The sequence below is a fragment of the Equus przewalskii genome, chromosome 2, assembly GCF_037783145.1.
Source record: "Equus przewalskii isolate Varuska chromosome 2, EquPr2, whole genome shotgun sequence".
Lineage (NCBI taxonomy): Eukaryota > Metazoa > Chordata > Mammalia > Perissodactyla > Equidae > Equus > Equus przewalskii.
Genome location: NC_091832.1, coordinates 69,083,339 through 69,097,709, shown reverse-complemented (window position 1 = coordinate 69,097,709; position 14,371 = coordinate 69,083,339). Strand labels below are relative to the sequence as shown.

The 14,371-nt window shown below is 34.3% G+C and overlaps 1 protein-coding gene across 10 annotated transcripts in view; it reads left to right on the top strand.

The window, feature by feature from the left end:
• The window catches only part of TLL1 (tolloid like 1), a 192,952-nt gene extending 178,813 nt beyond the window's left edge, over positions 1-14,139 (top strand). For all 10 annotated transcript variants that reach the window (XM_008538033.2, XM_070608244.1, XM_070608242.1 and 7 more), the window contains 3 exons: positions 2,307-2,520; positions 9,507-9,757; positions 10,960-14,139. In XM_008538033.2, the coding sequence (XP_008536255.2) occupies positions 2,307-2,520; positions 9,507-9,757; positions 10,960-11,094 (600 nt within the window). In that variant the 3' untranslated portion in view covers positions 11,095-14,139. The remainder of the gene's footprint in view (positions 1-2,306; positions 2,521-9,506; positions 9,758-10,959) is intronic.
• Positions 14,140-14,371: the final 232 nt, after the last annotated feature.

Sequence of the window (14,371 nt, the reverse complement as noted above, 5' to 3'; positions counted from 1 at the left end):
CCTGCATTTCATTAGGGAGTGAAGTAGTCATTTAGTTATCTCATTCACTTAGTTTTCAATGGACCAATCAATGGACTGAACATGTGTGGTCTGTAAATTCTGATCTCATTTTCACCTTTCACTTGAAGGATATGCTTTAGAATGCCGTTACTCCCATTATTCTTAGAATTTTCTCTTCTACACAGTAGGTTTCTGTGCTCTTTATGTTTATAGATGAATGACTCTAAATCTCATTCAAAAGAGACAATGACTCAACATGCAATGGTTTCCAGTTATTGTTATTTTCCTCTTGAAATAATATTGATCTTATAATTCAGAAGCTTGGTTTCATATTTAATAAAGAACTCTGGGTACAGTTAAGGCAATTTTCTCTTAGTGGTTTCCTAATAGTTATAAACTGATCTTAAGACTGTCATGTGTGTACACAATGATTATAGAAGCTGACTGAGTACCATCTCATGAGAGCAGCAAACCAGAAGTTTCCATCTGCCACTTATACAGCATTTCCATCCCTGGGGTTGGCCATAAACATGGCACAGGTAGGTAGGTAAATGAATGAACAGACTTATCCAGACATCCAGTGAGCCATCCATTCAGAGTCTTCTATGTCCCTTGCACTGTGTCTGCTCTACTCTGTCCCACTGGATTACAGTGATTAATAAGCAACAAACTCCATCAGTGATCTCCTACTTTGAATGTTGTGCTTTAGGATAAGTAAACTCTGCTAAAGTCTCTTTGTTCATTATATTTTCCCATACTGTTTTTAGTTTCTCGTGAAATTCTTTGTGCCGTATTTACTTTTGTTTGGACTATTCAGTATCTTTGGTTGAATGAAGTGAACGTTCCTTTTTACCTATGATGATTTTAACAAATAACGATTCTTTAATGCTTATTGGTTATAACATTTTAATCTGTACTTTTTAAGAAGGGTGAAGTGGAATAAGATGTGAGAGATCAGTCTTCTTTCTTTTCTTTTGTTTCTTCTTTTAAGTACTTTTCATTCCTTTCTCCAACTCCCTAATTAATATAAATTGGTTCTTTCTTTTCTTTCCTTACTCCTCCAAAGTCAGAAGTGTTAGTACACCGTGGTGTGGTATGGAGTAGACAATTGTGGCGAGCACTAAAGGAGAACGATTTTTAGTCACTTTTTTTCTTCCAACGTGACAAAATGTGTCTTCATTAAACTGAGAATTATGATCAGTTCACAAAATTGCATTAAAGAAAACATGTTTGTAAAAAGTTCTTGTGCAATTACCTTATGCTTCAGAGATTGGAGCAAAATTAATGAATTTTCAAGCATATTTTATATTTCTTCAGGTTTATTTTCTTTATATATTTTTAGCTTTGCTCTATAGACTTAAGTAGTAGTGATGGTTTATTTCTTCATTATATGGTGGTTTTTCTGGGGAAAGGAAAAGGCCTTAATTGGCAATGGCAAATAACCTAGAATTCCTGGAATTATCAACAGTTTGGACAAATGTTATTTTCAGTCCATCTCAATTAAACTTTCCTTTGTGATATTAAACTGTTATGCATTTAAAGAATTTTTACTTTAAGAATTTGTTAAGACTTACCATAAAAATTATTACACAGGTAAATTAGAATGACTTTAAATGACAAAACATACTAAACTTTGCAGGACCCAAAATATTAAAGTAAGTGTACCATATGTCTGAAAAGTAAATTAAAAAAATCTATCCTAAAGTCATATTAGTGTTCTCTAATAAAATGAGTTATAAGATTTAAATAAAGAAATATATAGTGAAAATTCCCTTTGTTTTAGTTATTCTATTAAGATTTACTGCATTTAACTTTTATGAAAATATAATAAGTATTTTTATGAAGTTTTCTTCATAGCTTAAGTGTCCAAAGGTAGGGGGATGTTTGATAGTTTATCATCATCAAAACCAGAAGGAATCAATCTTTTAATATAATTGCTTAAAATTTTCTGATGTATTCAGAAAAAATTCAGAATTAAATTCAGACTAAAATATCACTTTGTTATTATAATTCATCTAAATTCTGGAGTAGATTTAATTGCATTAATAGAATTAGTTGCAATAGCTGAATGGTAGAATTTCACATGGAGTTATTACTTGTTTCCCTCGTTATGTTTTTCCAGAGATTTTACATTCTATTGATTTTACGCCCCTTTCAATAATGTACACTATGAATTAAATCATTTGTATGCCTGAACATATTTTAGTGATCTGGATTTCTGCTCCAAAGAGAAGAACCCATTTGAGTGATATGCGGCTTTTTGTTTTTCCTTTTCTTTCCTTCTTTTTTCTTTCTTTTTTTAATAGGCCTTTAGTGAGTTTGAGATTGAGCAGCATCAAGAATGTGCTTATGATCACTTGGAAGTATTTGATGGAGAAACGGAAAAATCGCCAATCCTTGGACGACTATGTGGCAACAAGATACCAGAGCCCCTTGTGGCTACTGGCAATAAAATGTTTGTTCGGTTTGTTTCTGATGCATCTGTTCAAAGAAAAGGCTTTCAAGCTACACATTCTACAGGTCAGTAAATTAGGGCCATGCTTCTCTTTTCAAAAGATCCAGGTTTCTCTTCGAGTGAACACAGTGGATTCCATACGGGATAATAAATGAATCTCCAGGTTCAGCAGAAGAAATCTCGCTGAAGCACTGCGTGAAGTATTTCTGTATTCTGATTCTAATGCACTGTGAGAACCATGTAGCAGCCTGCCTAAATATCTTTGTAGTTGTTAAACATTTAGAAAGAAACCTAATACTTCGGTCTAATTCTTGTTCAATGCAGTGTGATCACTTGGAACTGTTTCTAAATATTTGTATAATGTATTTCATATTAACTTTAGCAGTTTGATTAATATGTTGTATTTAACAGACAGAAATCTATAGTTAGGTATTCAAAAAATGTTTTCTCTAACACCTTACCCGGTTTAGCTAGCTTTTGCATTAATATATCTATTTTTGTAAATCAAATTTGAGAATTATCCCTCTGTTTTACCGAGCGTCATTTTTCCCCCCTTTTATTTGGTATGCAACACAATCTTTTCCCTGATCTTGTTCCTTAGTATGACTCTTACATATTTATAGGTATTCTGGAAGTCTTTAAGAAATAAATATAATTTAGAAAAATATGGAAAAATTTCAGCAAAATGTTGAATAACATTTTTTATAATTTTATATTTTAGTAATATGTTCCATAAATATATAGGAAATGTCCTTTTTTTGTTCAGTTTTTTATTTTGTTCAGTTATTTACTAGAGTCATTTGGCTTATGGTGACATCTAGTGGCATTCCCAACGCATAGACTATTAAGCCACTGGAGAGAACATCTTGGTGTCAAACATAGTAGGATAGTCTATGGATTCATCCCTGAAACAATTTTAATGCAGTCATTTTTCTCATGGTTTCCTGCTGATTGCTTTTGTTTTCCTTTTGTTTCATTTTGTTTTAGAAGTCAAAATTTTAATTATTCCATTGCCCAATATTATTTTTCACTCTAGTATATTTTATTATGAACCTTAGCTTCATATTGTGAGAGAGTGGATATTACTTGTTAGGATATTGAGCTGATTCATAGTAGTAATTAATGATTGGACTCGTTAATAATACTCATTAATTATTTTCCATGATTAATATAAGTATTTTGGTTTGAGAAAAACCTTCCTATACCATAGAAATTTCACATTAATGAAGGATTTTCCATACATGTGACATTTACTCTTTAAATATCTTCCTGATAACTAGTCATGTATTGAAGGTGGAAAATTTGGAATCCTATTATTTCATTGATATTTTTCTCATCACAGAGTTCACATGCCATCACAGAGTTCATGGCATATATATGTATATATTTTTTAATATCCTATCACCGGTTCTAAGAATTCAGTGTGAAAATATGCGGTCAAAACTCCTGAGGCCGGCCCGGGGCCTAGTGGTTAAGTGCTTGAGCAGCCCAGGGTTTCGCCGGTTCAGATCCTGGGCGCAGACATGGCACCACTCATCAGGCCATGTTGAGGTGGTGTCCCACACAGCACAACCATAGGTGCACACAACTAGAATATACAACTATGTACTGTGGGGGCTTTGGAGAGAAGAAGAAGAGAAAAAAAGGAGAATGACAAAGATGTTAGCTCAGGTGCCAATCAAAAAAAAAAAAGGAAAGAAAAAAAAAACCTCTTGAAATAGTTGATGCTCTAGTATTTAAAATTATCTATATATAAATTATCCATTTTTAGTGTAATAAAAATTTCCTTTTATGGGAAAAAAGCTTCTCTTTTTACCCTTCATGAGTGGAAGGATTAAGATTATATTATGATCCATTGTGTTGGTACATCTGTGTTTTTGATCCAACTGTGCCATTACCTTTGAAAAAGATAATTTCTTTGGGTCTCAGTTTCTTCCTCTGTGAAATAATAACCTCAAGGCTTCTTACAGCTGTAAAACTCCATGACTCCTTAATTTGCATGGCTTCTGCTCATGGACCCTATTTGCAGTGTTTATATTACCATGAAGAATCCATTGGTTGGATCTAATTATACTATAAAAGACCTCCAATGGTATATATAACATACACTTAATTTTAGGCACACGTATACTTTATATACACTTTACAAACATTGAATGTTCAAAAGAACTGTATGATGAAGGTGTTAGTGTCTTCATTTTCCAAATAAAGAAATTGAAAATCTAGATAATTAGTTAATTTACAAAGACTTCCAAAATTATGTCAAAGCCTAGATTTTATCCTAATTCTGTCTGCAAGGCTCATGTACTCTTGTACACCTTCCACGATAGTATATTTTCTCTTAATGTACCAATTTTGGATTAGGAAGAAAACCAATACAAAACTAGGTCACTGTTATTTGAAGCAATAGATAGAGACTGAATGCTTCCTTAGATAAGTTTTGAACAAATCCTCTGTTCAAAGTGTCTAACTGACTAGGCTAATTTTATTTCCCTATTAAGGTCACCTCCATTCAAATACCCTCATGAGCAACCTCAGTGCAATTTTGTCATGCAAAATGTGCCGTGATATTGTTTAATCCAGCTCTATCATCTCAAAAATGAGGATTCTGAGACTAAAACTTAAATAACGACCAAAGTAGCACAAAAAATAACAGTTGGAATTAGAATCCTGGCTTCCCAACTCTTGCTCATTTGTTCTTGTCAAAAGTTTTGGCATTATCTGTTTGTTTGTGGGGTTTTTTCTCTTCATGTATAAATTTTTGCCATCACTTAACCAACTGTCTTAGAATTTTGGGGTAAATTTATTTCTTACTGTTACTTTCTAGTAGCCATACATGCTGAAATATTCTTATGAACTGCCTACTACTTATTTCTCCTCAAAACTTTCTCCTTATCAAGTTTATTCCATAGTCTTTCATCAGATATTTATTTGGCATGTGCTTTGGATAGATACTATAAGGCATTAGCAATTTCTAGGGAAAAATTATGAATTTGTGGGAATTTATGGGAAAATAGAAGAAATTCCTGCCTGTGGACAGCTTAACGGTCTGATAAGTTAAACTTCTGATTTTCAGAAGTTTTTTAAGTTCCAATTTTCAGTTTCTACTGACAAGATAGCCAAGTCCAGTGCCACATCTGTCAACTTTTGCTACATTTATAAATTGCTGATGCATTATTTACTGCTTTCTAGAATACACGTGGCTATTATTGATGGGCCCTGAAGTAAACATTTTAATTTGCTTCAGTAAATTTATATTTCTATATACAATTTTAATTTTATAATACAGAATTTATAATTCCGTATATAATTTTAAAAGTTTCCAACATAATGAATTTTGAAACCAGGTGATTATGGCTACTTTTTCATAAGTAATACTGTCCAAATCCATGGGGAAAGGACTTTATTGGAGAGAGGCCTTTTTTCCCCTGACAGTAGATCCAAATTCATGGAGATCCAAATTTATTTCACTCAGGTAATGAATGGTATTCCTCCAGCCTTAAATAAACTAATTGAAGGAAGCAAATCTTTCAGCTAAAAATATACCCTGTGTATTCACTTAGAGGATACAGCTAAAATACAGAAGAAGAGATGAAACGTGGATAGAAAATAATATTTAAAAACATGGCATTTTCTGGTAAAACTTCTTTTCTGCAGCATAAAGCATCACACTATCTGTCAATGATGTTTAAAAAGCAAATAATGTATTATTAAGCTCCTTAGAAAGGAAATTATTTTGATCTAACTCAATTAAATTAGAATGCCCACTAAAAGCATTTATGGGTCAAATTACAGGACCTTTCCGAGAACTTAACACATTACCAGGAAATAAACAAATGTGTCTTTCCAAATTAAAATGAAGGCAACCCCCGGGCTTCTCTTCCCTTCTTGTTACCTTTCATATTCAGCTTCATTTTCCATTTCCCAGAATTCTGTAGAAGATGCTCCAGTAGCTTGTGAGGTATTTCCAACAGTTGACTTAAAAATGATACGCTGACGTGCTGAACTGCTGCTTTTATATTTTCCTGACTTGGTAAATGAATAGGGATATTTGCAGGAAATGCATTTACTCAATTTAAAAATTTTATTTTAAAGGGACCATGTTAAATGATATATTGAACCATATTTTGAAGAATAGCCACTAGAATTCTCAAAAATACTCATAAACCCTTGCTCTCATGCTGCCTATTATTTTCTGCTCATGAAATTTCTCTGAGGGTATATTAAAATGACACCTCTTGTGCATATAATATTCAAATGTTCATCCTGAAAATATTTATCCTGCAGAGTAAATTCTCTCTTTTTTTTCCCACGGTTGGAAAATTAATTCCAGATTTATCAGTTTGAGCAGTGACCCATAGGAATGCAGTTATGCACTGAAACAGATCAACGAAAACAGGGGAACTTTTTGAAACATTTTAAGTCATCCTTAAACGTAATTTAAGTCATTTGTTTTTGAACGTATGCCATTTTCTAGAAGCCTTCACTAAAATTGAATAATGTTGCCTTACTGTCCTTTCAGATTCACAAACACTTTGTGAAATCTCTTTTCCCATTTTGTTCACTACTTCATTTCCTCCCTGATTTTTGTTCCAAGCTGGGCTGGCAGAGAATTGTCTCTTCTGGCTCCTGGTCTTTGTTTGGCTACTTTGTCTGTGCAAAGCAGGCACACAGAAGCCTATGCCTCTTCCCTATCGCACAGTCCACCCCGCTGCAGCCTTTTCTGGGCTGTGAAAGAAAAGTCATACAAGCACCGACAGTTTTTCAAAAGCTGAAAAGAAAAAAGATCTGTCAATTATGTCAAACTTTGAGAATAGGTAGAACTTCTAAAAATCTGTAAGTGGGACTGCACTGGTTTATATATTTGTATATTGAATTCAGAAATATTTTTCACAAAATATTTTCTTGGCCTTCAAAAAAGAAATTTTTTCCCTTCTGATAGCGGATTAATAGTGTTTTAAATTGTTTTTCAGTTTTTCTGGCTTTTCATTTCATACTTGAGTGGATCCCCAGAAGTACAGATGATGGTATTTAGATAGTCTCTTTGGAAAATAATAACAGTAATGATAGTTTACACTTATATGGTTTTTCCTATGTGCCAGGCACCTTTCAAGCATTTACATATATTAACCCATTCACTCTACATCTAGACCCTATGATGTGAGTATTATGTGTGATTCCCATTTTAGAAGTGAAGTGTAGAACAAAGTCCCACAGCTGATGAAGGGCAGAGCTCAAATTTGGACCCAGGCAGTTTGGCTGAGTTGTTGAGTCACAGGGAGAAGACAGAAATTCATGGAGTTAGTGAAATAAGAGAAGCATTATGGTGGAAAAAGGAAGATGCTTGGCTTCCAGTCTGCAGGACTCAAGAGACTATATCCCAGACTGATTGGTATCCAGCCTTCCATGGTGGTTCCAGCACATGTGTATCTTCGAAATTTGCATTTGCAATAGTGGCACCTCTATCACTAGATTGTGCAAGATGCCACACCTACATCTAGAAGACAGAGCGACCTTTAGATTCATCATGTAACACAGCCCCGTGGGGAAGCCATTCTCATGACCAGAACCCTAGTGGGAAATTCTTTCATACGTTAGTCACACAAAGGTCTCTGAATGTGCAGTTGTCTGTGACTATGTGCATAGGGTTTGTTGAGCCCACGAATTCAGAGATATCTGAATGGAGTTCCATATCTGGGAATTCAGAAATATTTAGTTATTTAAAATCGCCAAACCACAGTGTGGGTAAACCACATACAAATCTGAAAAATCCAAGTAAGAATTTAGCTCCTAATCCATCTTTACAGGGTGCTGCCAAGGCCTGTCTGCTCCCAAACGACCACGAGAGTGTTACAGTTGTGTTTTGATATTCGGTGGCTTAGTTTGTCCAGATCTTTCCACAGTGAATTTTTGTCCCTTCCTAATCATCCCAGTTTTCCTGAGACTTTCCTGGTTTTAGTACTGAAATTACTACTTCCCAGAACCTCTCAGTCCTTCACAAACAGGGACAGAAAGAAACTCTACTTTCTCCTAATACTTTTCGTTCTTTACTCTATTCTTTGTTGCCTCCCACTCCCAGCCACACGTTTGCATGTGTGTTGGACTTCTGCCGCCTTTATTTAATCTCTAGTTATTATAAAGTTTTGGGGCTCTAACTGCAAAGAGTTCCTGAGCAAATTTTTTGGAAACTTTTATTCTTTAAATTACACTAACTTTAAATTTTTATGCACACTCATTTATTTATCTGTCATATTTACCTCTAGTGACATAGGCAGTAACTGGTGGAGCATACGTTTATTGATATTTCTCTGAAAAACAAGCTGTAAAAAGAGCATTTAAAATTTTTTATTTATTACGAAAACAAAATATAACTGAATAGGTCCTGGAACTGTAAAGGTAACTATAATTAATGATGTGTCTATGTTTTTCCTAACCAAGTTAGATAAATATTCTACCTAAGTAAAGTAATACTATTTTATATATTCTATATAGAGAATTCTAGATAATGCAAACACACACACAGGGGTTTTATATATATTTTTGGTTTTAAAGTTATTGCTTTGGATTCTAGGCTCTTAAATTATTAAGATTAAACTCAGTTTAAGACATTGAATTTTTCTCCATGAAGATAGTTATTTGGGACTAAAAACAATAAGAGGAATAACAATTAAAATTATTTATTGAGAGTTATTATATGGCAGGCACTGTTTTAAGTGATTTTCATATATTGATTAAATCCTCAAAACCCACTGAGATTGGTACTATTATTGTCATCTGCATTTTACCCTTGAGAAAACTATGGATCAGAGAAGTGATGACACTCATCCAAAGTCGCTGAGCTAGTAGGTGTTGGAGCTGAGATTCCAACCCTGCAGTGTGTCCAGGGCCTGTGCCAGTATCCATTACACCATCTGACTCAGCAATTATGGTAAACATACCTGATGATAGCAATGAATACAGAAGTTAGAGAATGGTTAAACTCCACTGAAATTGAAATTGCACCTGTTAAGCCTTATCGAGCTTACTTCTTTCATTTTTCTTTCCTGGGCAGAGTGTGGTGGCCGACTGAAAGCAGAATCAAAACCCAGAGATCTGTACTCACATGCTCAGTTTGGTGATAACAACTACCCAGGACAAATCGACTGTGAATGGCTGCTAGTGTCAGAACGGGGCTCTCGACTCGAGTTATCCTTCCAGATTTTTGAAGTGGAAGAAGAAGCTGACTGTGGCTATGACTATGTTGAGCTCTTTGACGGTCTCGATTCAACAGCAGTGGGCCTTGGTCGATTCTGTGGATCGGGGGTAAATACAATACCAACAGGATAAAATAGACATGATAGAAAAAATGCCTATTGATTTGTGATTGATATGTGTAACATATACAGATTGGCAATGTTTTTACAAAAAAGTTACCTGGTATTATTAATAACTTGACAAATTACAACATGCTACTTCTTCCCTTACCGTTTCTCCATCTCTAGTCAATTTGCTCGATAATGTCAAACAAAACAGATGAATTCAGTAGTTATAATTTCTTATTACTGTCCACCTTCTAACTTTTTTATTCACATTTTTATTGTGCAATGTCTTTAAATATTTAATAATATAACTTAATATAATAATAAAAAAATATATATATATAATATAACTTACACATCTTTGGCAATGTTATCACCTTCCTAAAAGAATATGCACTCTCTTCGCATTGACATTCCCTTCTCAACAAATATACTTGGTGAGAGTGGCAGGGTCTACCACTGGTGTGTGGGCTCAGCCAGCGCTGCAGGAATGTTGTTCTATTGCAGTGTGCCACTTGCAAATGGGACAGAGTTCCAGATACAGGTTAAAGTGTGCCACCCTGAGAAATAAGAAAAAGCTTAAGGCTTTCTCAGTGCGTTACTTCCCAAGACTCACTGCGTTAATATCAAATGGTCTTCTCAGTACACATTTTGTTTTGAAGACATTAGTCCCATTTGCTTGAATGTCTACCAGGATCTCTTGCTTAAATAATACTATTGAACTCCCATGCAAATAGCAACTGAAATAAAACAAAACAAAATAAAACCTTCGTACTTAATTTATTAAAACAAGAAGGAATGAACAATTTGGATTCTGGAAGTGGCTCTGCCTCTGAACAGCTTCTGAACAAACTTAATATCTCTTTATCCTTTGTGAACCCCACTTTATTTATTTGTAAATCAAAGGAACTTGGCTTAAAACTTTAGGAGAAAACACCAAGTTCCAGAACTTGGAAACAGATTTAAGTATGTTTAAAGGCAAGCCACTTCACTGCCTCGCCATGTGAGCTTGAGCATGTCATTTACGTCTGTGAAACTCAAGTTTTCTCATCTGTAAAATGAAGTCACTCATAGTCACTTTTCAAGGTTGTTGGGAGGATTAAATTATATACCGCTCCCCCCCCCCAAATTCCCAAACATGAATTACAGTGAAGAAAAAGTGACTTATGCTCTTGTTTATTTGCTTGTTTTTTGTTTTATCTTCAGCCACCAGAAGAGATCTATTCAATTGGGGACACAGTTTTAATTCAGTTTCACACTGATGACACAATCAACAAGAAAGGATTTCATATAAGATACAAAAGCATTAGATATCCAGATACCACACATACCAAAAAATAACATCAAAACCTCTGTCGGAACATAAAGGAATATGCATAATGGAGAGAAGACGTATTTTTTTTTTAAATGAAGATATTAGCACAAATGTTTTATATAATGAGTTTGAACAGAAGAAACTATAAGACCAGAAGTATCTCTGTACTAAAAGAGAAGTTTCCAGCTAACTGATCAGCAGTACCAGGATATTTGAACTCGTGTTTGACAGTATAAATAAAGCTGGTAAAAGGGCATCACAAGCTTCAAGGAAGACTCCACAAGCTTTTGATCCCAGCTTGACATAGATGCCTCACAATTGAGACAGTTCAGCTCAGGGTCTGTGACCCTGCAGAGTGTTCTTTTTGACAATTTTTCAAGATCTGGGAGAAAGAAAATGATCTTGCAAGTCATAAACTGGAAAACCCTCTCCTTATATCTTGGGATAATTGCTTTGGCTCAGTAACTTGGATACAATGTAAACCAGATCCATATAAGATGTTGTGAAATGAGTGTCTTTTGAGGATGGTTAGTACTTTAAATGTGATTGTGTCCAATGTTTGGAAACTGGAATATTTCAGCTTCATTATTTTCACTTGCAGGCCAGATTAACCTCTTTGAAACACAAATGATCTTGAGACCACTTCATTTTACTGACATTTTGACAAGTTTGAAATGTCAGCGTGTCTATTATTGCAGTTAAACTCTTGACATCATTTATTTAAGTGCTGGAAAATGCCCAGTTGATTGGTAAACTCAGTTCTTTCTGTGGAAGTGCTGCCTTTTCACACCAAATCCAAGAAGCCTTGTGATGTCTTATGAACTTTATGGGAAAACTCCCAACAGGTGTGAACAGGATTCTTCTAAGTGACTGCCTGGATGGTTCATACTCAAGTTATCACTGCTGCTATTGTCTTTCTTTTATTGTTGATCTGTTGTAGTTGTTATTGTTGATGTTGTCATGGTTTAATGTTGTATTTAAAAAAAATGAGATGAAATGAAGTGGAAGTAGGCCTTGTAAGAATTGAAAGACCTCTTTTCTTTTTTTTCTCTTCCTGGGATTCAGTTAAAAAAAAATGTAATGTAGAAAAACAGGATTTGTGTCTGAAAGACTTTCTATGGTGCTATTCCATTAACATTTTTTTTAAGCAAAGTTTTTGACCTTTGAGCCAACCACCTGTAGACTATGAATGTCTCCTTATGTCTGGCTGGTGGCATTTGAAGACTAAAGACTTGTTAAATGTATCAAGAGTATATCAAGGGCAGCACTTGTCCTGTGGAACAACTACTTATAATGCCTTAGAATTCTTGCACATGATCAAACAGATCCTCCTAGAGACATACCTTTGGAAATGTTGAACCTAATAGTGTATGTTAATTAGCAGCCCTATGACGAAAATCCATTTTCATGACTGAGAACATTGGGTATAAATATGATGACCTGCTTTTGTTGTAGAAAATGAATATTCTGCTTTAAAGCCACGTGTGTTTTTAATATTAATGTATGTATATGAGAGATTGTCTGAGTGAGTGAAGCTACAAGAAGGTGAAAAGTAGTGGGTGGTTGAAAAGTTAAAATTTATGTGCCAAGTTCTACTAGAATCCTGTTTGAAGTAGCACCTTTCTAGGAAGTTTTATGGACAAATAATGGGAACTTCTAATTATTATTAACCCCATTCAAAAGGCTCTTTCCTTTAGAGAAACTCTATTTTGATATTTTTTGATGATGCAGATTGCTGTATGAAGTAGCTTTGTTTCTGTGGCCTGTCCATGAACATCCAACGTTTAACAAAATGGGGTATTTTTCTTCATTTTTACAAAATTAACCTATGCACACAGATGTTGCGTATTTGTTTCTTTTGTCCTTGTTCCCCCGAAAAATCTTTTCTTGCATATTAATTATTAATATGTAAATACATTTTCAAAACCATTATTTTGATCTTATTGAATGTTACTTTGGAAATGCATAACTATTGCCTGCAATATAATGAGCTTTTTAGTGGAGCTGATTTATTCCAGTAACAATTTCTATATTTTTTCACTAATCTCCAATTAGCCAAAATATATCAGGAATGGGAAAGAGAGGAGAAAAACCATTAACACCTGGTGTACTACATTATGCCTAGCCCAGGACTAGGCACATGCACTCGCTCTTTTTAAACTTTATGCTACCCTTTGAGAACTGTGGTGAGGTTCTCATTTTGTAGTTCAGGAAGTGAGGCTCCAAGAAGGTATGGAATGTTCCCAGGGTCACAGTGTAAAGTTAGATGTTGAAACCCAGCTCGTCTGATATCAAAATCTGTGCTTGTTCTACAAAATGTAGTTGAATCAATCTTGACATATATAAGTAGTAGCTATTTTTTTATGATGAACCTTTTCCACATAAACTAAATTTTAGGGGTGAATTACAGTCAAACTTTCAGCATAAACATATTGTTCCTTTAAGGAGCAGCATGACAAGTCAAATATGAACTGTAGATACCTTTAAGAACCACAATTAGTACTAGAAATTAAAAAACAAAAAACTACTCTCTAGTTCGGTGTTAGTAACCACAGGCCTTTGTTGAAATAAATGTGTTAAATTATTTTATCCGGCGTGCTACGGGAAATGTTGTGTGCTTTTAGAAATCCTCTGGGTATTTTGGTTGACATCTTATTAGGCCACAAAGAGCTGTGTTCAACACAACCGAGAACTTAAAGTAAAAGGGTATTTAGAAGGCAGTAGAGGTGTTGTCATAACTTTAGGTCCTCAATGTGAACATTAATTTTTATTGTATCTTATGTCAGATATTGGTTCACTGCACATTATTTTTATATTAATTCAACTTTGGCTGAAATGTGTTGTTAAATGCAAATACGGATACTTTGTTGTTATTTTGTTAATAATTGTTAGTTACTGTTTTAGGCATTTTATTAAATTAATTTTGTAAATTATTTTCAACCCCTACGTCAGTATATTGGTTGTGTTCTGTATTTGCCAAAGTTCTAACTCCTATACAATCTTCACTGACTCTACACACAAGAAACTGCTCCCACTTAATATGGTTTTATTAAATTATTTTTAAAAATCAATTTTGAATGTCAATCTAGTTTATTAAGGAGGTCATGACTTAATGTAACTGCACAAAACAGCATTTTTAAAGAAATGTATGAGAAACAGCAATTATATTTCCAAAGTCCCCAAATGTCCCCTGCCTGTATTGGATGGATTTTTACTGTCTAGGACTAAGTTTAATATGCCACAGTATCAGATTCAAATTCTGTCCAATTTTGTTTTTAAATATCTTAGTCTCTTTATTTGGTT